Source organism: Hemiscyllium ocellatum, chromosome 8, assembly GCF_020745735.1.
Source record: "Hemiscyllium ocellatum isolate sHemOce1 chromosome 8, sHemOce1.pat.X.cur, whole genome shotgun sequence".
Taxonomy (NCBI): domain Eukaryota; kingdom Metazoa; phylum Chordata; class Chondrichthyes; order Orectolobiformes; family Hemiscylliidae; genus Hemiscyllium; species Hemiscyllium ocellatum.
This window is the reverse complement of record NC_083408.1, coordinates 117,478,801-117,504,379: the sequence shown is the minus strand read 5'-3', so window position 1 is coordinate 117,504,379 and position 25,579 is coordinate 117,478,801. Positions and strand designations below refer to the sequence as shown.

The 25,579-nt window shown below is 45.6% G+C and overlaps 1 protein-coding gene and 1 non-coding gene across 3 annotated transcripts in view; one reads left to right on the top strand and one right to left on the bottom strand.

Annotated features, from left to right (window-relative positions):
* Positions 1 to 4,833: 4,833 nt before the first annotated feature.
* On the top strand, positions 4,834 to 4,906 carry trnat-ugu (transfer RNA threonine (anticodon UGU)). Its single transcript has one exon. It is a non-coding gene; the product is annotated as a tRNA-Thr (tRNA).
* A 6,898-nt stretch (positions 4,907 to 11,804) lies between these two features.
* The window catches only part of LOC132818016 (cholesterol 24-hydroxylase-like), a 55,342-nt gene continuing 41,567 nt past the window's right edge, over positions 11,805 to 25,579 (bottom strand). For both annotated transcript variants that reach the window (XM_060828604.1, XM_060828605.1), the window contains 6 exons: positions 21,698 to 21,770; positions 18,282 to 18,366; positions 17,177 to 17,287; positions 15,283 to 15,371; positions 14,805 to 14,871; positions 11,805 to 12,967 (listed from right to left, as the gene is read on the bottom strand). In XM_060828604.1, coding sequence (XP_060684587.1) covers positions 12,812 to 12,967; positions 14,805 to 14,871; positions 15,283 to 15,371; positions 17,177 to 17,287; positions 18,282 to 18,366; positions 21,698 to 21,770 — 581 coding nt within the window. In that variant the 3' untranslated portion in view covers positions 11,805 to 12,811. The remainder of the gene's footprint in view (positions 12,968 to 14,804; positions 14,872 to 15,282; positions 15,372 to 17,176; positions 17,288 to 18,281; positions 18,367 to 21,697; positions 21,771 to 25,579) is intronic.

Here is a 25,579-nt window from a genome sequence, read left to right as displayed (position 1 = left end):
GCAGGTTACAGAGGGACAAAGTCGAGAGTGTGGTGCTGGAAAAGTACAGCAGGTCAGACAGCATCTGAGGAGCAGGAAAATCAACATTTTGGGTAAGAACCCTTCATCAGGAATGAGACTTGTGAGCTGAATGGGAGGAGAGATAAATGGGAGGAGGAGGGTTTTTCGGCTGGGTGGAAGGTACTCCCTCCCACTCTCAGCTACCTCCACCTCCCGCCCCCCATCAGGAATAAAGCCTGAAGCATGGAGAGATAAGCTAGAGGAGGGTGGGGGTGGAGAGAAAGTAGCATAGAGTACAATGAGTGGGAGAGGGGATGAAGGTGATAGGTCAGGGAGGAGAGGGTGGAGTGGATAGGTGGAAAAGGAGATAGGCAGGTAGGACAAGTCTGGACAAGGCATGGGGACAGTGCTGAGCTGGAAGGTTGGAACTAGGGTGAGGTGGGGGTAGGGGAAATGAGGAAACTGTTGAAGTCCACATTGATGCCCTGGGGTTGAAGTGTTCCGAGGCAGAAGATGAGGCGTTCTGCCTCCAGGCGTCTGGTGGTGAGGGAGTGGTGGTGAAGGAGGCCCAGGACCTCCATGTCCTCGGCAGAGTGGGAGGGGGAGTTGAAACTTTGGGCCACAAGGCGGTGTGGTTGATTGGTGCGGGTATCCCAGAGATATTCCCTAAAGTGCCGCTACTCTCCATTACTCTCTAAGTAACTTGTTTTTGACCACAAGGTCTAATCCAGGTTCAGGATGATCTTCTATTCACTGACATTCACACATAAAGTTTTACCACATTGAATAACAAATTCAGAGCAGGAATTGCAACACGTTTTCCTGTTCCTATAGCCTTGCCAATAATCACACTGATACTATGGAATATACTATGGCATGAACTCCAGCTCCTTTTCAGCTCATAAAGTAAGATTCCAACAGCCTCTAAACTAAGCCAAACAATTGGAGTTTGAACCTTGGCTATCTTTTCCATGTCATTAACCCTTAGTCTTTCTCCCAGGCCTGGTGTTTATAACACACCGCTCAGCATATTCCACACAGTGGAGAAAGTGAGGACTACAGATGCTGGAGATCAGAGCTGAAAAATGTGTTGCTGAAAAAATGCAGCAGGTCAGGCAGCATCCAAGGAGCAGGAGAATCGACGTTTCGGGCATAAGCCCTTATTCAGGATTCCTGAAGAAGGGCTTATGCCCGAAACGTCGATTCTCCTGCTCCTTGGATGCTGCCTGACCTGCTGCGCTTTTCCAGCAACACATTTTTCATATTCCACACAGTGTTTGAAGAGTGAGCTTGTCTACTGCCTCTGAGTTAGAAGATTCTGGATTCAAGCCTCCCTTGAATTGATAACAGGATAACAACCCCAGCACTGAATGAGTGCTCCACTGTTTCTTGATGAACTCCTGAACCGAGGGCCTGTCTCTGCTGTCAAATGGATGCAAAAGGTGCTGGTTCACTGTTGGAAGAAGAGTAGGTGAGCTCATCAGAGTCCTCTGGCCAACGTTTATCCCTCAATCGACCTCATTGTTCTCTCGTTGCTGTGTGCAAATTGTTAGCAATGTTTTCCTACATTGCAATGACAATCAGAGAGGATGCCTTGAGGTGCAGTGGTAGTTTCCCTACCTTTGGCCAAGAATATCCAGGTTCAAGTCCCATCTCTCCTACTAGGTGTCATAATGTGTCTGAATAGGTCAGTTAAATAGATACAAAGGCATACATTTATGTTCAAATACCTGGAAAAAGAAGGGTCAGGTTTGTACTTTGGATTTTGCACCCTTAACACAATGACAAGTTTTCTGTTAACTTAAAGTTTCATCATTGATAATGATGGCACTTAAGATGTAAAAAGAAATGCAGTTCTGAATTACAGACCTAATCTCTCTCTTGGATCCCAATAGAAACTAGGAGCTGCAGTAAGCTATTTAGCCCTTTCAGCCTGCTCCACTGTTCAATATGATCATGGCTGGTCATCAAACTCAGTATCCTGTTCCCTCCTTTATCCCATTTACTTTGATCCCTTCAGTCAGAAGAATAACAGTATATCTAACTCCTTGAAAACATTCAATGTTTTGATGTCCACTGCTTCCGGTGTCAGGGAATCCTCTGGTTCCAACATCTGCTATTTTCAAATAAAAATAGTTTTATCCAAAGGTCACCTGAACACTTTCTTTCTCTACAAATAATTCTTGAGCTGCTGAATGTATCTAGTTTTTTACGTTTCTCATAATACCTTGTACCTATATTGTGCCTTTAATATGGTAAAACGTTCTGAAGTATTTTACAGGGACATTATGAAAAGTAATGCATACTGTACAACATAAGGTGAATTCAGGGTAGTTAGCCTTGATCATCAAGATGGACCAGAGCTAGTGTTTGTGAAGATTGTTTTAAGGAAAAAAAGATTAAGTGGTGAGGTAAAAGGGTTCAGGGAAGGCATTCCACAGCTCAGGGCCAGAGCAGCTGAAGGATCTTAAATCGTGGAAGTCAGAATTAGAGGGGCACAGCTATCAGACAGTAAGGCAAAGGAGATAGACATTTGAAGAGTTGAAGCCAATGTAGCCAAAAGAAAAGACAATTTTAAAATCGAGGTTTGAGTAAGGTCATTGATAGATTTCCGGTATGACCGCTTTTTTGCGTTTGATTCTCTGCATCTCCTGAAAGAACAGAGCACGGACAATGGAAATTCACCAGCATTTTAAAAAAAAATCTCCTGGAGTATAGGAGTGCTGACTGGGCCAGCATTTGTTGCCTACCAATAGTTGCCTTTGAGAAAATGATGAGCTTGAATCTTCTGTAGGGTGCAGAGTTTTTGTCCTCCTTGGTTATCAATGCCTGTAATATCTGAGTATCATACACTGAATCAGTGATAGCCATAACCTCAGAGATACGTTCAGGGGTGACTTTGCCACCAGAATGAGATCAACAGACCATCCATGTCTGTGATACAGAACATCTCTAAGCAAGATTCTGAAAGTGATTAGAATCAATGTCAATTCATGGGGCATTCTTTCTGCTGACCAGACAGCATGGATGTGAGTAGTCAGGAAGGATGGAGAAGGGTACAAGACATGACGATGTCGGAAAATAGAGCCTGCTAGAAGAAATGTAATATTTAGGAACAAGAGTCTTCCAGCCTGCTCCATAAGGTCACGGCTGATTGGGCTATGGTCTAAGCTCCACTTTCCTGACTATGTCCCATAACCCTGGTTTCTCTCTAACCCAATCTGGAATAGATATAAAGATGCAGCCTCCGTTACCTTCTCAGGAAGAGAATTGTGCACTCTAAAAAACTCTAAAGGGAGACGTCGTATCCCTAAAACACGATCCCCCGTTTTAGTCTGCTCACGAGAAGAAACATCCTCTAGGTATCCAACCTCCTCAGGGTCTTGTGTTTTAATCTCATATTTCTAAACTGCAAAAGATATAGCCCAAACCATTCAATTTGCCTCATAAGATAAGCCTTTCATCTCAGGAAAGAGTTGAATTAACCTTCTCTGAAGTGTTATTAAAGTCATTATATTTTCTTAAATTAGGAGACCAAAACCATGTACAGTGCCCCAAATAAGCTCACCGATGCCCTGCAGAGCTGGAGTAAATCTTCCCTATTTAAATATTCTATCTCCTTGCAGCAAGCAATGTTTGCTGGACATGCAGGCTAACTTTTTTGGATTCATGTATCAGGACACCGAGATCCAGCCTCTGGATCCAATAGTTTTCCCTTGGTGTGAGAACTGGTCTAGGTTTGCTCCCCTCTCACTTCCACTGAATTTTCAAATAGTTTAGAAAAGTTTTCAAAATCTTCTGCTGTGAAGCCAGTCACCCGGCCAAAGCCTCCAGCATTTCTTTACCGTCCATTATCCAAGAGAACAAAAACATCATTCAATGTCAGGCCAACTGTGAAATGTGCTGCCATTTCTGAATTGAGTTAAATAGAAATCACACAACACCAGGTTATAGTCCAACAGGCTTGTTTGAAAGTACAAGGTTTTCAGTACTGCTCCTTTGTCAGATTTTACTATAAATTCTGTGTCCTATGATCTTGCCCCACTAGCTACCTGATAAAGGAGCAGCGGTCCAAAAGTTTGGACTTTCAAATAAACCTGTTGGACTATAACCTGATCTTGTGTGATTTTTAACTTTGGAGAAAGTGAGGACTGCAGATGCTGGAGATCAGAGCTGAAAAATGTGTTGCTGGAAAAGCGCAGCAGGTCAGGCAGCATCATGACTTCTGAAATGGACAGTGGATGATCTAGAAATGTCATACATGCCAGACTCAGTCCAACGACTCCTGAGATGGATAGATGGCAGAAACTCTCCTGATTGTCGAAGTTGTATTCAGCAAGCTGAGAAAATAACTTCCATCGTTTGTCAGCTTCAAAGCCAAGTTCCCAATTTCCTCTTCACTTTTCCTTCTCCAGGGATCCACCAGAGGGAGCCTTGAGGTGGCCAGACCTGATGACCAGCCACTCCCCCTGCTGGGAAACAAGGCTTAGTGCAGCACCTGCGTGCAGTGGCCCCTGCTGGCCGAAAGGGAGCGGTGCAGTTTCCGTATTGCAGCGCCGCCTGCTGGTGAGTAGACGGTGGTGCAGCGGGAGCCCCGCCCCCTGGCGGTGGCGTGCCGGTGGTGCAGTCTTCCCCGGCTTGTGATTCAAAGCCGGAGAATGGGGCTGCGGCCGGGGCTGCTCCTGGGGCCGGGGACCGGGGTCCGGGGGAGGGGGAGAAATAACCGCGGGAGGAGAACGAGGAGATACAGGACTGAGCAACATCCCCGTGAGTCACTTCCCCGCCGCTGCCTGGGAATGAGGTGAAGTGGCTCCGTCATTCCAGCGGCATCCAGGCTCCATAGCTCAGTGGTTAGAGCACTGGTCTTGTAAACCAGGGGTCGCGAGTTCGATCCTCGCTGGGGCCTTACTGGACTTTTACCCCTCAGTTAAAGCTCCACAGAAGGAGGGGAACATTTTAAAACCCCCTAAAATAGGACAGTCTTCATTCTGGATTGAAATACGTTCACCTCACAACCCTCACAGCCTCCTTTGACCTGGCTCATAACTAGGAAGGGTGTAGAGGGATGGGGTGCTGGCAAATGGCACTAGACTAGATTACTTACAGTGTGGAAACAGGCCCTTCGGCCCAACAAGTCCATACCGACCCGCCGAAGCTTATACCACCCGGACCCATACTCCTACATTTACCCCTTCACCTAACACTACGGGCAATTTAGCATGGCCATTTCACCTAACCATTTTTGGATGGTGGATATCTGGTCAGCATGGACGAGTTGGACCGAAGGGCTTTTGCCCGAAACGTTGATTTCGCTGCTCGTTGGATGCTGCCTGAACTGCTGTGCTCTTCCAGCACCACTGATCCAGAAGTTGGACCGAACGGTCTGTTTCCGTGCTGTACATCTCTATGACTTTATGACTATGTTCTCCAGCCTTGGCTTGTTTTGTTTATTTCACTTGCCACCCTCTATCACCAGCCACCATGGCCTGGAATTCCTTCCTTAAACCTCCTCTGTCTCACTTAAAGCCTACCCAAATTAACTCAATTTTAGGGTCCCCCGCCCTTAATATCATTGCTGCTTTATAAATTTTCATTTGCCTCACTCTTCCCTATCTCTATAACTTACTGTAGCTCGACAACTGGAGCTGCAGGATGTGGCAGATGGAGTTCAACCTGGAAAAAAGTCAAATTTGTATGTTGAATACAAACTTAAAGGAAGGATCCTTGGCAGTGTGGAGGAACAGCAGGATCTTGGGGTCCATGTACAAAGATCCCTCAAAGTTGGCACCCAAGTTGATTGGGTTGTTAAGAAGGCATATGGTGTTTTGGGTTTCATTAATAGGGGGATTGAGTTTTAGAGTCAAAGGTTTTGCTGCAGCTCTATAAAACCCTGGTTAGACTACACTTGGAATATTTTGTCCAGTTCTGGTCGCTTCATTATATGTGGAAGCTTTAGAGAGGGCACAGAGGAGATTTACCAGATGCTGCCTGGACTGGAGGGCTTGCGTTATGATGAAAGGTTGAGTGACCTGGGGCTTTTCACACTGGAGAGAGAAGGAAGAGAGGTGTACAAGGTAATGAGAGGCATAGATAGAATAGATAGAATAGATAGCCAGAGACATTTCCCCAGGGCAGAAATGGCTGTCACGAAGGTCGTAATTTTAAGGTGACTGGAGGAAGGTATAGGGGAAATGTCAGAGGTAAGTTCTTTACACAGAGAGTGGTGGGTGTGTGGAATGCATTGCCAGTGGTGGGAGTAGAGTCAGAGACATTAGGGACATTTAAGCGACTGCTGGACAAGTACACGGATGGCAGTAAATTGAGGGATGCATAGGTTAGGTTGATCCTAGATTAAGATAAATGCTCAGCCCAACATCTTGGGCTGAAGAGTCTGTACTATGCTCTACTGTTCGATGTTCTAACTCTTTGAGATCTCTGCACTGGTGTAATTCTAGCTTGTGAACTGCTGATTTTAACCACCACCATAGACGCCCATACCTTCAGCCACCCAGGTCCTCAATTTTGGAACAAAAGCAGAAATTGTTGGAAAAACTCAGCAAATCTGGCAGTATCTGTGGGGAGAAATCCGAGTTAACCCTTCTCCAAATACAAATTTTAGACATTTCTCTCCTAATTTAAGAGGCTCTTTTTGATTAAAATGCTAAAATCGAGGTGCAAGTGAGAGCCAGTGTTCATCAGCAAACACAGTCATATGTAAATTGGATTTAGTTGAAATTGTTTTGGTTGGAGTCACAGTTTCTGCAAAGGGATATTGACAAAAATTGGGAGCTGGAATATAATGTGGAGAAAAGTGAGGTGATGCACTTTGATAGGAAGAATAGAGGAGCAAATACTGCAGAAAACTACAGTTCAGAATTTGGTAGCCCTTGTGCATAGTTGAGAGCCTGGTGGTAATACCACTAGACAATTAAACTGGTAATGTTCTAGGCTTGAATCCTGCCCTGGTGGAATTTTTTCTTCACTTGTGGGATGGGGGCATTGCTGGCTGACCAGCATTTATTGCCAGTCCCTAGTTGCTCTTGAGAATGGAGTGTTGAACCATTGCAGCTGAAAATGTGTTGCTGGTCAAAGCACAGCAGGCCAGGCAGCATCTCAGGAATAGAGAATTCGACGTTTCGAGCATAAGCCCTTCATCAGGAATGAGAGAGAGTAGCCAAGCAGGCTAAGATAAAAGGTAGGGAGGAGGGACTTGGGGGAGGGGCGATGGAGGTGGGATAGGTGGAAGGAGGTCAAGGTGAGGGTGATAGGCCGGAGTGGGGTGGGGGCGGAGAGGTCAGGAAGAAGATTGCAGGTTAGGAGGGCGGTGCTGAGTTGAGGGAACCGACTGAGACAAGGTGGGGGGAGGGGAAATGCGGAAACTGGAGAAATCTGAATTCATACCTTGTGGTTGGAGGGTTCCCAGGCGGAAGATGAGGCGCTCCTCCTCCAGCCGTCGTGTTGTTATGTTCTGCCGGTGGAGGAGTCCAAGGACCTGCATGTCCTCGGTGGAGTGGGAGGGAGAGTTAAAGTGTTGAGCCACGGAGTGGTTGGGTTGGTCGGTCCGGGCGTCCCTGAGGTGTTCTCTGAAGCGTTCCGCAAGTAAGCGGCCTGTCTCACCAATATAGAGGAGGCCACATCGGGTGCAGCGGATGCAATAGATGATGTGTGTGGAGGTACAGGTGAACTTGTGGCGGATATGGAAGGATCCCTTGGGGCCTTGGAGGGAAGTGAGTGTGGAGGTGTGGGCGCAAGTTTTACATTTCCTGCGGTTGCAGGGGAAGGTGCCGGGGGTGGAGGTTGGGTTGGTGGGGGGTGTGGATCTGACAAGGGAGTCACGAAGGGAGTGGTCCTTGCGGAACGCTGATAGGGGAGGGGAGGGAAATATATCCTTGGTGGTGGGGTCCGTTTGGAGGTGGCGGAAATGATGGCGGATGATACGTTGTATGCGGAGGTTGGTGGGGTGGTAGGTGAGAACCAGTGGGGTTCTGTCTTGGTGGCGGTTGGAGGAGCGGGGCTCAAGGGCGGAGGAGCGGGGAGTGGAGGAGATGCGGTGGAGGGCATCGTCGATCACGTCTGGGGGGAATCTGCGCTTCAGAGAACACCTCAGGGACGCCCGGACCAACCAACCCAACCACCCCATGGCTCAACACTTTAACTCTCCCTCCCACTCAACCGAGGACATGCAGGTCCTTGGACTCTTCCACCGGCAGAACATAACAACACGACGGCTGGAGGAGGAGCGCCTCATCTTCCGCCTGGGAACCCTCCAACCACAAGGTATGAATTCAGATTTCTCCAGTTTCCTCATTTCCCCTCCCCCCACCTTGTCTCAGTCGGTTCCCTCAACTCAGCACCGCCCTCCTAACCTGCAATCCTCTTCCTGACCTCTCCGCCCCCACCCCACTCCGGCCTATCACCCTCACCTTGACCTCCTTCCACCTATCCCACCTCCATCGCCCCTCCCCCTAGTACCTCCTCCCTACCTTTTATCTTAGCCTGCTTGGCTACTCTCTCTCATTCCTGATGAAGGGCTTATGCTCGAAACGTCGAATTCTCTATTCCTGAGATGCTGCCTGGCCTGCTGTGCTTTGACCAGCAACACATTTTCAGCTGTGATCTCCAGCATCTGCAGACCTCATTTTTTACTTGTTGAACCATTGCAGTCTACCTGCTGCAGACTGACCCATAATACCATTAGAGAGGGAATTCCAGGGTATTCAAACAGCGACTGTGAAGAATCCCCACAGTGTAGAAATAGGCCTTTGGCCTAACAAGTCCACACCGACCCTCTGAAGAGTAACCCACCCAGAAAGACAATGTTGGGCAACTTCCAAACAGAAAGTCAGCCAAGGCTGGAATCAAACCTGGATCCCTGCCCAGGCAGCGGTGTCACCACTGAGCCACCGTGCCAATCCGTACAGGTAAAGGACATTAAGGTTAAAAACAAGTCAAAAATAATCTAATTCCTGCCTACAATTTTACCAAGAAGCATCTTTATAATCCTGGTTAAATCAGGAAGTGGGTACCAATCACATCCAGCTTCCCACATTAAAATGGCAAGGAGTGGTGATTGGCTTGGAGGGGATCTTGAATCCAATAAATATCTGGAATTAAGAATCTGATGATGACTGTGAGATGATTTTTGGAAAATCCCATCTGGATCCGTAGCTGGTCTGGCCAACATGTGACTGCAGACCCACAGTGATGGGCTCTGGGCAATTACAAATGTGTAATAAGTGCTGGCCTGGCCAGTGATACCCACATTATGTGAATAAATCAATTAAAAATCACAAAATGCTAACCCACAAATTCAGCAGGCAATAGGGAAGGCAAATGCTATGTTGGCCTTTACAGGTTAATCCGCTATAACGTGATAGTTACACTTCTTGCGCTAAAGAAAGTCGCTATATCCATTCCGTAGAGAGTTTGCGTTATCCAAACAGCATCCACAATTAATTAATCACATTATAGAAAATTTACGTTAAGGAATCTCATGTTAAAGCAGAATGACCTGTACTTAAAAGGGAATGGAATGGGAAGTTACCAGTTAGATTCCAGCTAGAATGCTTTGAAGAGTTATGATTCCCTTATCTCAAAAAGTTGCATTGCCATTGAAGACAGTCCAGGGAAGATTCTCTCGACTGACCCTGGGGATGCAGGGATTTTGTTATGAGGAGAGGGTGAATAAGCTGGGCCTGTGCTCATTGGAGTTTAGAAAAGTGAGAGATGACCTTCATTTCTTCAGGGACTTGACAGGGGAGATGTGCCAATAGATTCCCTACAGTGTGGAAACAGGCCCTTCAGCCCAACAGGTCCACACCAATCCTCCAATGAGTAACCCACCCAGACCCATTCCCCCATCCTTTTACTCTGCATTTTACCCTTGACCAACAAATCCCTGAAAACTACTGGCAATTTAGCATGGCCAATTAAGCTAAACTGTGGGAGAAAAGCAGAGCCCCAGGCACGGGGACAACATGCACACTCCACACAGACAGGTGCCCAAAGCCGGAATCAAATCCAGGTTCTTGGTGCCGTGAGGCAGCAGTGCTAACCACCAAGCCACCCCATGTTTGGGATGCTGTGGGGTGGGGGTGGGGTAGGGGTTGTTTTCCCCTTGTGCAGAACCAGGGCATAATCTCTGAGTAAAGGGTACAATTGGGACAGAGAAGAGGAGTTTCATTTCTTAGAGGCTGGATTGTTAAGTGTATTCAAGACTGAGACAGATGTATTTTTAATCAGCATGGGAATGTTAGGGTACTCAGGAAAAGGCAAGAAAATGGAGTGGAGGATTATGGCAGCAGAGTGAGACACTTCACCTGGAGCTCCTCCATTCTTTCTGTTAGGTCTCATTGTTTTCTCTCTTTTAGATAAATTCTCTTACACTGTGGGTGAGTTCTGCTGGACGAAGGGCAATAATTTGTACAGAATTTACAGTGAAGAAGCAGCATTAATTGGAGCAGTACAAATTTGCGAGGTGAAAAACCAGCAGATATTGTTAGAGTAAATGTTCCCTCTAAATTGTATGGTCGCAGAACAACATGAAAATTCTGTAGTAGTCTGCGCACAAGATCGTTCCCCCTTTAAGCTACCACAAGTTGGTGATCATGTACAATATTCAAAGGAGCTTTGTTTTTAAACATGTTTTCTTTCTGGGGTGTAGGTGAAGTATGTTCAGTATTTATGACTCCTTGAGAAGGTGGGGGTGAGCTGCCTTCTTGACCCGCTACCGTCCATGTGCTGTGGGTTGACCCACAATGCCCTTCGAGAGGATATTCCAGGATTTTGACCCAGTGACACTGAAGGAACAGCAATATATTTCCAAGTCAGGGATGGAACTTGCAGGGGGTGGTGTTTCCATGTATCTGCTGCCTTGTACCCGCTCTCTCCCAGAAAACAATTATAGGGTAAGTTGGTCATGGCCACGTGTGGAAATTTGATAGAATTATTCAAAACCCGAAATTTTTGATATATACTGTGCTTCCACTAGTAGACCTGTCAGTAACCAGGGAATGTGTGGATCATTGGCAAAATAACCAGAGTGAAGATTAGGAAACTTTCTTTACAGGAGAGAGAGAGAGAGAGAGAGAGAGTGAGAGAGAGAGAACCTGCACAGTTACTGCCTTTGATGTTTGAATTCATGTCTTGCTGGACATCGGAGTGCATCTGGGAAAATTAACAAACAGTGAGATCCACAACTGATCCTGGAGGAACTGTTGGGCAAAGTTCACAGCACAGAATCAGAGAAGTTAATTGTTGTTTTAAGTGTTGCCTACAGAGAATCTGCAGTGGTGAGTAGAGTGGGTTCTTTCTTGATTATATGTTATATTAAAGAGGTTTACAAAATTATGAGGGGCATGGATAGGGTAAATAGGCAAAATCTTTTCCCTGGGGTCGGGGAATCCAGAACTAGAGGACATAGGTTTAGGGTGAGAGGGAAAAGATATAAAAGAGACCTACGGGGCAACTTTTTCACACAGAGGGTGGTACGGGTATGGAATGAGCTGCATAGAAAGTGATGGAGGCTGGTACAATGCAACATTTAAGAGGCATTTTGATGGGTATATGAATAGGAAGGGTTTGAAGGGATATGGGCCTGGTGCTGGCAGGTGGGACTAGATTGGGTTGGGATATCTGGTCGGCATGGACAGGTTGGACCAAAGGGTCTGTTTCCATGCTGTACATCTTTATGACTATGACTCTATGGTGAGTTGTGATCATGTGGATAAATGTGAGGTTATCCATTTGGTAGCAAAATCAGTTTATTATTTGAAAAGTTACAAATTGAGAAAGGAGAATGTTCAACAAGGTGTCCTTGTGCACTACTGACTGAAACTAAGTGTCTAGATGCAGCAGGCAGGCAAGAAGGCAAACCCTATGGTGGCCTTCATAGCGAGAGGATTCTAGTCCAGGAGCAGGGATGTCTAGAGACCACGCCTGGAGTCTTGTGTGCAGTTTTGATCTCCTGATTTGACGAAGGATGTTCTTGCTACTGAGGGAATGCAGCGAAGGTTTACCAGATGATTCCTGGGATGGCAGGACTGTTGCTTGAGGAGAGACTAAGTTGGTTAGGATTGTATTCACTGGAGTTTAGAAAAAGGAGGAATCTCATAGAAACCTATAGAATTCTGGCAGGACTGAACAGATTAGATGCAAGAAGGATGTTCCCAATACTGGGGTGTCCTGGAGTCATAGTCTAAGAATAAGTGATAAACCTTTTGGAATGAGATGAGGAGAAATATCTTCACTCAGAGAGTGGTCAGTCTGTGGAATTCACTGTCGCAGAAAATGGTTGAGGCAAAAATATTGTGTTTTCAAGAAGGAGGGAGCTATAGCTCTTGTGGTGAAAGGGATCATGGGGTACGAGGGGAGAGTGGGATTAGAGTATTGAGCTCAATGAACAATCAGATTATATCGAACAATGGAGCAGGTTCGATGGGCTGAATGGCCTACTTCTTTGTTTCTATGCTTTTATGGAAGGTGCCACCTGAAAGAGTGTTGGGAGCAGATTTGGTTGCAACTTGCACAAAGGAATTGGAGAAATACTTTGAATAAAATTACCATGCAATGGGGGAAAGGTCAGGAGAGTGGGAACAGAGGAATAGTTTGCTAGGAATAATGCAGACATGATGGGCTGAAGGATCTCTGTGTTTATGTTTATGGTTCAATCAGTAAAACTGATACAGGACTCAATAATTCCACACAACAAACCACAAGTCCATTTACAACTTCCTCGCGGTCTATTGGAATTGATTAGTGCAGGTGAGCAATCTGGTTATGTCCCCCAGTTGTCTCCTGAGAAAGGGCTGCATTATCCTTTGGAAGATTCGGATCTCGGTGTCAAGATGCACATTGCACCATCTCGCGGTCGGAGAGTTCCTGTGTCCATAATTTCATACGTCTGGCCCGGAGCATGTCGGAAGTCAAACCTTTGCAGGAATTTGGACAAAATCACCTTTGCTTCCATCTGATAAAAAGGATCAAACTTTAATATCAGGGACAATTTGCTAATCACACATTGTGCATGCTAGTTTCATTTTGTCAAACACTTAATATTTGAAAATAAAACACTGGGAATAACACTGTCTATATTTTATATACAATTGTTGGGTATTATTCAAAAACCACAGTGTCTCAAATTAATAATATACATATTATAGAAAACACAACTTGTTACTGAGCTTTTTTGAATTCATTGAGAAGATGCAGGAATCACCGACTTGGCCAGAATTTACAATCCCGAATCTTCTGAAGAAGGTGGTGGTACGCTGCCTTCTCAAACCACTGCAGACACCACGGTACTGTTAGGGAAGACTTTTTAATCAGTGACTCTGAAGGAAACAGTGATATATTTCCAAGTCAGGATGGTGAATGACTTGGAGGGACACTTGCAGGGGGTAGTGTTCCCATGTATCTGCTGCCCTTGTCCTTCTGGATGGAAGTGTTTGTGGGTTTGGAAAGGGCTGCCTGAGGATCTTTGGTGAGTTTCTGCTGTGCATCTTGTAGATAGTACACACTGCTGTTACTGAGTGTCGGTGGGGGAGGGAGGGGGTGTTTGTGGATATGGTGCCAATCAAGTGGTTGCTTTGTCCTTGACGATGTCAAGGTTCTTTAGTGTTGTTGGAGCTGCCCCCATCCAGGGTAAGTGGGGAGGGTTCCATCACACTCCTGACTTCTGCCTTGTCGATGGTGGACAGGCTTTGGGGAGACCATTGGCTGAGTTAATTGCCACAGAATTCCAGGACGTTGACAGTGGGAGATTCAGTGATGGTAATACCATTGAATATCAAGGGGCAGTGGTTAGATTGTCTCTTATTGAAAATAGAGAAAGTGAGGTCTGCAGATGCTGGAGATCAGGGCTGAAAATGTGTTGCTGGAAAAGCGCAGCAGGTCAGGCAGCATCCAAGGAACACGAGATTTGACGTTTCGGGCAAAAGCCCTTCTTCAGGTTGAAGAAGGGCTCATGCCCGAAACGTCGAATCTCCTGTTCCTTGGATGCTGCCTGACCTGCTGCGCTTTTCCAGCAACACATTTTCAGCTCTTATTGAAAATGGTCATTGTTTGGCATCCCTGTGGCGTGAATGTTACTTGCCACTTGTCAGCCCAAGCCTGGATATTGTCCACATCTTGCTACATTTGAACATGGACAGCTTCAGTATCTGAGGAGTCGCAAATGGTGCTAAATATTTGCAATCATCGGCGAACATCCCATTTCTGACCTTAAGATGGAGGGAAGGTCATTGATGAAGCAGCTGAAGATGGCTGGGCCTCAGACACTCCCCTGCGCGACTGCTGCAGAGATGTCCTGGATCTGAGGTGACTGACCTCTAACAACCACAACCACATTCCTATGTGTCAGGTCTGACTCCAACCAGCAGAGAGTTTGCCCCTGATACCCAATGATTCCAGTTTTGCTAGGGCTCAAATATGGCCTGGATAACGAGGGCTGTCCCTTTCCTCTCCCCTTTGGAATCCAGCTCTTTTGTCCATGTTTGAACCAAGGCTGTAATGAGGTCAGGAGCTGAGTGGCCCTGGCGGAACCCAAACTGAGCGTCACTGAGCAGGTTATAACTGAGCGGATGCTGCTTGATAGCGCTGTTGATGACCCCTTCCAACACTTTACTGAGGATTGAGAGCAGACGGATGAGGCAGTAACTGGCTGCAACGTATCATCAGCCATGACCTCACCGAATGACAGAACAGACTCAATGGGATGAATGGTCTACTTCTGCTCCTCTGACTTATGGTATTATAATGCCAACTCCACATACAATTAATTTTACTTAGCATATAAATGACATTACCTGTGCAAAAACCTGGCCAAGACAGGAACGCGGCCCTAAAGTGAACGGGAAATAGCAGTAGTAGGGTCTGGAATCAATCAGAATCCATATGTTAGTTGCATCATAACTATTGGATATTGAGTCTCATCAATGGCTTTTACACAAACAGTAGGTTTTCAGAATAAAAGCCGAAAGAACTGCAGATACTGTAAATCAGAGACAAAAATATGAATTGCTGGAAAAGCTCAGCAGGTCTGGCAGTGTCTGAGGAAGGGTCACGTGACCTGAAACATTAACTCTGATTTCTCTCCACAGACGCTGCCAGACCTACTGAGCTTTTCCAGTAATTTCTATTTTTGTTTGTGACAGATTTTATGGAATTCAATTTCACAACTGGTTTTGAGGTTTTGGGGATATCTATTGACACTCAGGGCTTCTGTTGAATGAAATATTCTCCAGGTGCACATATTGTTGTGATGTAAAGAACAGCAACACTTACTTTGGAGCATTCGGATGGAATCGCTCAGGGTCAAAGGTCAGAGGGTCATCAAAAAATTTGGCCATTCGGCCCATGATGTAGGTGTTGAACTGAAAGTAACAAACCTCTGTTAGTAAGTGAATGACAAAACTGCTGTTTCAAACTAATTTAATTCAGATGATCCTGGAGCTTGACAGTGCCAGACAGTGGTTCCTAGTTAAATCTAATCAATGAGACATTCTGGAAGGCAGGCTATAGGTGTGCTTACCAGCTCCTCACTGGACACACCACTGATAAAGCTGAAGCATTTTCCATCTCAGCAAATCTGCTTTGGGTTCAGAAACTGCGATGATTCTGAGGTGATGCCCTCTGGTTCTAGACTCTCCCACAAGGGGAAACAACTTCTCATCAACCACCTTGTCACCACCCCCCTTAAAATCTTGAATATTCTCATTCTCCAATGACCAAAACCCCCTACTCAACTCAGAAGAACATCCCTCCTTATGCAGGATCAGTCTCATGAACCTTCTCAGCACTGCTTCCAAAGCCAGGATATCTTTCCTTAGATAAGGGCAATAAAACTAACCACAGCTGTGGTCTGGCCAGCTCTTTATTTGGTTTTAGCAAAATCTCCCAGTTTTTAAACTCTAATCCCCTTGAAATAAAGGCCAACAGTCTATTTGCCTTCCCGATTATCTGATGAACTTGGACAGTTGCTTTTTGTGATCTATATACTAGTTCTCTCAAATTCCTCTGTTCCGTAGCTTTCTGCAGTCTTTCCCACCAACTTTGACTGATGCACCATAGAATGCATTCTATACAGATGCAGCATGTCTTGGTACGGCCAACGCTCTGCCCAGGACTGTAAGAAGCTACAGAGGATGTGAACACAGCCCAGACCATCACGCAAACCAGCCTTGTCTCCATCTGCACCTCGCTGTCTCGGACTGGCAGCCAACATAATCAAAGATCCCCACCCCGATTATAATCTCTTCCAACCTCTTTCATTGGGCAGAAGATACAAAAGATACAGAAGATACACACAGACCAATGGATTCAAGAACAGTACCCACCCGTTTAATCCCCCGCCCACAATCCCTCAATAAAAAGGAAGGAAGTGAGGACATGGTGAGGATGTGCATAAATTGTTGAAACAGCTGAGATGGCTGAGAACATGCACCAAGTGGCACACGTGTGATGTTACGGCTTTATTAGGAAAGTATGAAATACAAAAGCAAGAAAGCTCAGAAGAAGCTGCACAAAAGACAAGCTCCCCAACTGCAGTTTTGGCTCCAATTTTGGACACAGCATTAATGGAAGGGATCTATGGGCCTGGTAGGGGGCATCAGTTACATGGGGAGAGTGAGATATTCTCTTTGGAGAAGAGAAAATTGAGGGGAAATCCAATCAACACATTCAAAGTCTCCAGAGTTCTGGGCAGAGTTGTTCAAGAGAAACTGTTTCAATTGAGGCGGGGGGGGGGGGGGATGGAGATTGAGAGTAGTAAAGGACAAACAGTTGAGGTGATTGGTTAGGATTCTGGGTACAGTTTCCTGATGAAGGGCTGTTGCCAGAAACGTCGATTTTCCTGCTCCTCAGATGCTGTGCTTTTCCAGCACCACTCTAATCTTGACTCTAATCTCCAGCATATGCAGGACCTACTTCTGCCTAGGATTTAGGGGACACTGATAATGTGGGGAAACAGTCATCTGAGGCTTTCCAAAGAGGATTGGATAACTATCTGAAGAGAAAAATATTGTAGGGCTGGGGAGGGGTCTCAGTGAATCACTCTCACATAAAACTAGTACACACTGCTGAGGCACCAACATAACTGCTCTATGATTCTCATCTTTAATCGACAAGACATAATCGGGAATAAATGTTACTCCTTTTAACATATAACTCAACAACTTACAATCACAGAAACCCCGCCAGGGACCTTTATTCCTTCAATGACCATTTCCTGTGACAACCAGCGACTTGTCCCTGGTCCTGGGGGGTACAGCCTCAGAGTCTCCTTTATCACCTGTGAGAAAGGGATCATGACCACAGTCACACCGTTAGAAAACTGAAATGAGGTTTTCAATCACAATCCATTCCTGACAGGGACACAGTTCGGAACCAGGGAGCAAGTGCCACAGGATTTGAATATCAATGCAATGAATTAGGAGGCATCTTGAAAATGTTTCATCAGTGGTGTGCTTAGAGTTTCACTCTGCATCTAACCCCGTGCTGTCCCTGTCCTGGGAGTGTTTGATGGGGACAGTGTAGAGGAAGCTTTACTCTGCATCTAACCCCGTGCAGTCCCTGTCCGTGGGAGTGTTTGATGGGGACAGTGTAGAGGAAGCTTTACTCTGCATCTAACCCCGTGCTGTCCCTGTCCTGGGAGTGTTTGATGGGGACAGTGTAGAGGGAGCTTTACTCTGCATCTAACCCCGTGCTGTCCCTGTCCTGGGAGTGTTTGATGGGGGACAGTGTAGAGAGAGCTTTACTCTGTATCTAACCCCGTGCTGTCCCTGTCCTGGGAGTGTTTGATGGGGACAGTATAGAGGGTGCTTTACTCTGTATCTAACCCCGTGCTGTTCCAGACCTGGGAGTGTTTGATGGGGACAGTGTAGATTTCATGAAAAAATAAACTATAAAAAAGTTGCGAGTGATTTGTTCATGGTCTTGAGGATAAGGAGAGGAATGCCGGACAAGAAGTTATAACCTTATCATTAAATATTTGAGGAAGCAATTCTTCACACAACAATTCATGGAAACCTGATGCTGTCTGAGCTGAGAATCAACTGGCTCAATCTGGATTTTCAGAACGGGGATTGGATTGGCTAAAGGGAGATCCTGCAAAGGTGGGTGAATGGGGCTCAGTTTTAGATTAGCTCCAATCTAACTGAATTATGTAACACCTGTGGGTCTGAATGCCCCCTTCCTGTTCCTGTGAGATGGTTTGTGTTATATGCGCGTCATAACATGATGTGTTTGGTGCTACGCAAATGCATACAAACCAATCAGAGCTGCACCTGATTCATATACTGCAATCGGCCAATGTCATCAGCAGTAACATCACTCTTCAGCCCGACAACTTCATCCACTTCTGCTTGCAACCTGAAGGAGAGAGAGATCGCATTATCCAGGAACACAGGAGTATCCTGGGGATAAACTTACATTACTATAGTTTCCTTGCAGCTGAGGTTGTTAAGGAGTGATCTGGACAGGATCTTAATGTGGAGGAAATGAGGGGAAATAGGGTGGATCTTCCCCTACAGTGGCAGAGTCTCCAACAAGGAGACTAACTCGGAGGACTGGAGCTCATTGAAGCAAACACAGGGGACGTTTCATCACATGACTCGTGTGAATGTGGCAACGACGTCTGCATGAGATTCGAGGCAGTAAGTCAGTATGAAGATGGAGGATTGTTTGGGAATTGTAGATACTGTAGCTAAGGAGAAAAGGTAAAGATCTGGGATGAAAGAGACAGAGAGTGTGCACCACTTCTTAACTCCTCAATAAAATATTTTAGAAGCTGTTGTAACATTGGAATTGCAGCACCCAATTTTCACACAGCAAACTCCCACAAACAGCAACGGGATTGTGATCAGACCATCTGGTGTTGAGAGCTGTCGGTTTGGAAATGAAGGATAAATATTTGTCAGGACACAGGGGAAAACTGTTCTGTTCTTCTGAAAAATAGTGGCTGTGAGGGGGAATCTTTGACAATGACCCAAGAGGTAGATCGGGCCTTAGTTTAACCTTTCATGCAAAGACACAAGCGCCAACATGACTGTTTGAGAGGTTCAGCCTGGATTATAGGTACAAGCCTCTGGCAGGGACGGAGACTCCCAGATTTCTACCAGAATCACAAAGGGGGGGGGTCTCATTTGGCACATCATCTCTGCATGAGCTGTTTGCATCGGCAAGCTGACATTGCAATTTTCCTGTCTTGTCCCCATATTCTTGCACATTGTTTCTTGTTAAATAATCATGCAATGCTCTCTTCAATCCTTCAGTAGTACCTGCTTCAGGAATGACTGAAGAAGGGTTTATGCCCGAAACGTCGATTCTCCTGTTCCTTGGATGCTGCCTGACCTGCTGCGCTTTTCCAGCAACACATTTTCAGCTCCACATTTCCATAGAGTACATTCCAGAACTGAGTCATCATTTTATGGAAAAAGTTATATCTCACACTGTGTTGCTTCTTTTGCAAATCACTTTAAATCTGTGCCCTCTCATTCTTTATCCTTTTAAAAGTGGGATCAGTTTCCGTGATCCATTCTATCCAGACTGCTCATCATTTTGAAAATGTTGCTAGATCTCCTCTTAGCCTTCTCCTCTGCGCAAAAACAGTCCCAACTTCTCTAAGCTATGAAGGTTTTCATTCTTAGAATCATTCTTGTAACCTCTTTTTCACCTCCAATGTGTTTACATCTTTTCAATAATGTGGTGCCTATAAATATACACTATACTGAAGTCTAAGTGAAGTCTAACAAGAGGCTTGTACAAGTTCACCACCATCTCCTTCCCCTTCTCTATACTCCTATTAATAAAGCTAAAGATACTGCATGCTTTTATAACTGCTCTCTCCCTTGTCCTGCCACCTCCAATGATGTGTGCATCTAAACACCCAGCTCCCTCTGCTCCTGAACCCTCCTTAGAATTATATCCTCTATTTTACATTGTCCACCAACATTCTTCGACGAAATTGCATCACCTCACATTTATCTATATTAAATCACATTTGCCATTGTGAATCTGCGCAGTTACTGCCTTTGCTGTTTGAATTCATGTCTTGCTGGACATTGGAGTGCTTCTGGGAAAATGAACAAACGGTGAAATCCACAACTGATCCACGAGGAACCTGTTTGGGAGAAGTCACAGCACAGAGACAGATATGTAAATGGTTTTAAGTGCAGCCTTGGGGCCTTGCTGTAAGTCTGCAGCAGTGGATAGAGTGGGTTCTTTCTTGATTATATATTTTATTCAGATATGTCTCTTGATTAAACTTAAAAATATAAGTCATTAGTATTAAGTTAGCCTGGGGCAGTGTTTTGTACAGAAATAAGAAGGTGCTATTTTCTGGGTCTGTAGATTGAAAGAAGCAAAAATTACCCTTAAGTAGGGAGACGCTCTTCATGTCAGATGTGGCAATTTAGGGAGAGTTTACGGGTTACTGAGGATTATATCTGCAATAAATGCCATTGGTTGCGAATCCTATCAGATCAAATAGAACAATTGGAGCAACAGTTGGAAGCAATGAAGAATTTACAAGAGCAAGGGGGCATGATGGATGGCAGTTATAGGAAGGGGGGAAAGTCACAGATAGAGTCACATAGATAGGTTCACTCCAGGAAAGGTAAGAGAGGTAGGCAGGTAAAGTAGGAATCTTCTGTAGCTATCCCCTTTTCAAAGAAGTATGCTGTTTTGGAAAATGTAGGGGGTGATGGATTCTCAGGGGAATGTAGCACTAACAACCAAGTTTCTGGTATTGAGACTAGCTGTAATGTAGTGAGGGGTACGTCAGGTTCCAATGATCGATTGTGTTCAGGGACTCTCTAGTCTGAAGCACAGACAGATGTTTCTGTGGCCAGCAGTGAAAAATCAAAATGGTGTGTTGCTTTCCTGTTGGCAGGATCAAGGATGTCTCAGAGAGGGTGCAGCATGTTCTCAAGGGGGAGAGGGGCCAGCAGGAGGTCATGGTATACATTGGAAACACTGACATAGCAAGGGAAAAGGTTGAGATTCTGAAGGGAGAGTAAAGAGTGTTAGGCAGGAATTTAAAAAGGAGGTCCTCATGAGTAGTTAAATCTGGATTACTCCTGGTGCTTTGAGCGAGTGAGGGCAGGAATAGGAGGATAGAGCAGATGAATACTTGGGCTGAGGAGCTGGTGTATGAGAGAAGGATTCACATTTTTGGATCTTTGGAACCTCTTCTGGGTAGAAGTGACCTGTACAAGAAGGATGGCTTGTACCTGAATTGGAAGGGGACTAATATACTGGCAGGGAGATTTGCTCGAGCTGTTATGAGGGTAGTCCATTGCTTGGTTACAGTTTCTCCCGCTCGCCTTTCATTCCAGTCTATCCTGCCCAGCTCTGCTCTTGCCCCAGTGAGATCAGCTCGACGCCAATTGATTTTTCTTACTGTGGGTTGCCCATTGTCATTCTCGATCGTCATCCTGAATCTTACAATGATCACTGTCTCCTAAATCTTCTTCAGGCAAGGCATTTCAAGCCACCGATCGATAACTCTCACTACTGGGCTCTTTTAACTTACACAAAGCCTCTTAGTTTACTCTCAAATTGACGTTGTAAAAGATGTACCAATTAGAATTTTGACTGTGAAAAGTTTCCAGATATGCATACTTGACATTCAGTTCCTTTCACTCCCCCCCGCCCCAAGTCTCTGCCCCAACTCCCCAGGCCACTCACCCACTGTCCTTACTTTGTTCTTATTTCAGGTTGCCGTGTCAACTCCATGATGACAAAAGCAATCAGGTTGGCTGTTGTCTCTTGACCTGTGAGGAACAAAACACTCGTCAACTGGAACGCTGCTCCAGGAACCAAATATGGGAAGGCTTTGCACAGGGGCAGAAGAGATTGACTAAAATCCTACCAGGGACAAGGGACTTCAGTAACCTCGAGAGATTGGAAAAGCGGCAATTGTTTTCCTTAGAGTAGAGAAGGCTAAAACGAGACTTAACAAAAAGTTTTCAAAATCAGAAAAGAGTTTGGTCGAGTCAACAAGGAAACACTATCTCCACTTGCAAGAGAGTCAGAGTTAAATAATTGTCAAAGAATCAAGTTGGCAGCTTGGATCTAGAGAATTGTTAGTGCTTGGAATTTTCTGTTGTAAAGTGCAGTTGGAGGTTGGGCCATTGAATAGATTCAAAGCTGAGTCAGATGGATTTTTGATCCTCAAGGAAGATGAGTGTTACAGGGCCAGGTGGGAGAGAGGAGCTGAGGTCACAGGCAGACTTGATCTTATTGATTGATGAATTTGGCTCAGGAAGGCTGAATGGTCCGCTTTGGCTCCCAATCCATCCTCGATGTCCTCGTGACCTGAAGGGGAGCTTTACAGCTGAACAGTGGAGGGAATTCGAAGAGATACTGGGGGGGATGACAGGACCAATCTGTTCTCTTTAGGGTGAAAGTTGGAGTAACAAGCCCAGAGAACCCTAGGGTTTTGAGGAAGGGTCACTCAACCCAACACATTAACTCTGGTTTCTCTCCACACATACTGCCAAGCTTGCTGAGCTTTTCCAACAACTTCCACTTTTTGTCCCAGAGAACCCTGGATGTCCAAGAATTTCAGAATTAAAAGGAAAAGAGAGACATATAACAATTACAAAGGGAGCAAAGGAAGAGAGGCCCCAGAGTATAGGAAGTGCCAGAGAGGGGAGAATCTCTCCTAATTAGGAGAGCAAAGATGGGGAGGAGGGAATAAGAAAACAGTGGGGAGCAAGATTAGGGAGAATCCCAAGATATTCTACAAATAAATCAAGGAGAGGGCAGGAAAATAACTACATAAAGTGTAGGACAGTCAGAGACCAAATGGGGCATGAAGCTGGAAGATATTGATAAAGTGTTAAATAACTACTTCACATCTGTCTTTACTTGGGAGAACAGGAATGTCATACAGAATTTGAGAAAATGAACTGCGTAGTTCTTGAGCAGATTGATCGTAGAATCCCTAAAGTGTGGATAAAGGCCATTCGGCCCATCACGTCCACGCCAATCCTTCAAAGAGCAACCCGCACAGACCCAACCCCTCACCCTATTCCTGTAACCCTACATTTCCCACGGTAACCTCCCTAGCCTTCATATCCCTGGATGCTATGGGCAATTTAGCATGGCCGATCCACCCCAAACTGCACATCTTTGGACTGTGTAGGGAAACCAGAGCAGACACTCACACAGAAACAGGGAGCATGTGAAAACCCAACACATAAATTGTCAGAGGCTGGTAAGGCAGTAGTGCTAACCACTGTGCCACCCTGATATGAGAAGCAAGGTAGTTTTGGAGGTTTTGGTGAATTTAAAAGTGGGAAAATCCCTAAGTCTGGATGAGTTGTATCCCAGGCTTACAGGGACCCTGACCCAAATATTTAAACTGTCTCTGGCCACAGGGGAGGTGCCAGAGGACTGGAGGAGAGCTAAAATAGTTCTACTTCATCAGAAGGGGCGGTAGAGATAGACTGGGGAATTATAGACCAGTGAGTCTCACATCAGTGGTAGGAGAACTATTGGAAAAAGTGGTGAAGGAGAAATTGAATCTCCATTGAGAGAGGCCATGTTGGGTCAGGCAGAGTCAGCCTGGGTTTATCAGGGGGAGGCCATGCCTAACAAATCTGGTGGAATGTTTTCAGGAAGACACCAAGTGTTTGGATGAGGGTGGGCTGTTGATATAAGACCATAAAGAAATAGGAACAGTAGTAGGCCATTCGGCCTCTCAAGCCTGATCTGCCATTCAATAGGATCATGGCTGATCCAACATTCCATATGTCCACTTCCCTGCGCTACGTTATTCCCTTACTGATCAAGAACCTTCCTATCTCAGGCTGACATATACATAAGGAGTAGTTTATTTGGATTCCAGCAAGGCTTTTGAAAAGGTGCCACATAGGAACTGATGCAGAAGGTAAACGCTTGTGGAATCCAAGATAACTTGGCAAATTGGATTCAACAATGCCTATGTGACAACTGACAAGAGGATGGTTGTAAAAGCTGTTTGTGTGACTGGAGTGTGGAGTGCAGTGGGTGTACCACATGGATCAGTGCTGGGTCCCTTATTGTTTGTGACATTCATAAATGATGGAGATATGATTATTGGGCGGGAGGGGGACGATGATAAGTAAATTTGTAGCTGTCACAAAGATTGGCTGAGTGGCTGACAGGGAGGAGGAAGGTGTTAGGTTACAGAAGGATATAAATGGATTGGTCAGATGGGCACATCAGTGGCAGATGGAGTTTAACCCTGATCACTGTGAGGTGATTCACTTTGGAAGAAACAACAAGACAAGGGTGCACTCAATAAATGACAGGACACTGGGAATCTCAGAGAGACACTGGGATCTTGGGGAGCTTGTCCTCAGATCCCTGAAGGAGGCAGGATACAATAATACGATAGTTAAGAAGGTGTATGGGATACTAGCCTTTATCAGTCAAGGCATAGATTGTAAGAGCAAGGAGGTGATGCTGGAGATGTACAGGTCTTTGGTGAGGTCACAGCTGGAATACTGTGGGTATTTAGTCCCCACACTATAGGAAGGATGGGATTACACGGTGGGGGGGCAGAGGGGATTCACCAGAATGGTGCCTGGGATGGAGTAGTTTAGCGATAAAGGGAGACTGGATAAGCTCAGGTTGTTTACATTGGAGTAGAGACAGCAGGAGGGGACAGGATGGAGGTGTGTAAGGTTATGAAGGTCATAGACAGGGTGGGTGGAAAGCAGCTCTTCCCCTCAGGTGAGGCGTAAATAACAAGGGGGCATCATTTTAAAGTGGAGGGCAGGAGGTTTAGAGGGGTTTTGAGGAAAAACCCTTTTCACTCCCAGTAGAGAGACAGAGCGAGAGAGAGCGAGCGAGAGAGAGAGAGCGAGAGAGAGAGAGCGAGAGAGAGAGAGAGAGAGAGAGAGAGAGAGAGAGAGAGAGAGCGAGAGAGAGAGCGAGAGAGAGAGAGAGAGAATGCTAGGGATCTGGAGGCTGCTGCCTGGAAGAGGAGTTGAGGCAGAAACATCACAATTTTTAAAAAAGTATTTGGGTGAACTCTGAAGTGTCATACACTCAAGGCCTATTGCGGCAAAGTGGAGCTAGTGTAGGTAGGAATGTATGTTTGGCAGTACAGACTTGATGGGCCAAAGGGCCTCCCTGTATATATGACTGTACAATGCTGTGAGGGTTTTTTGAAATATGGAAGGCAAGGTGGCTCAGTGGTTAGCACTACTGCCTCACAGCACCAGGGACCCAGGTTTGACTCCTGCCTTGGGTAACTGACTGTGTGGAGTTTGCACATTCTCCCCGTGTCTGCGTGGGTTTCCTCTGGGTGCTCCGGTTTCTTCCTAAAATCCAAAGATACGCAGGTAAGGTGAATTGGTCACGCTAAATTGTCCATACAGGGAATGGGTCTGGGTGGATTACTCTTGAGAGGGTCGGTATGGACTTGTTGGGACGAAGGGCCTGGTTCCATACTGTAGGGAATCTATCTAATCTCATGATATCATGTATAAAATGATCATAGAAGGAAATTTAGTCGTAACTTTGAAAATGAAATTAGAAAATATTTGAAGAGGTGTATGTTACAGTGTCTTGGGGGATTGGAGGGACT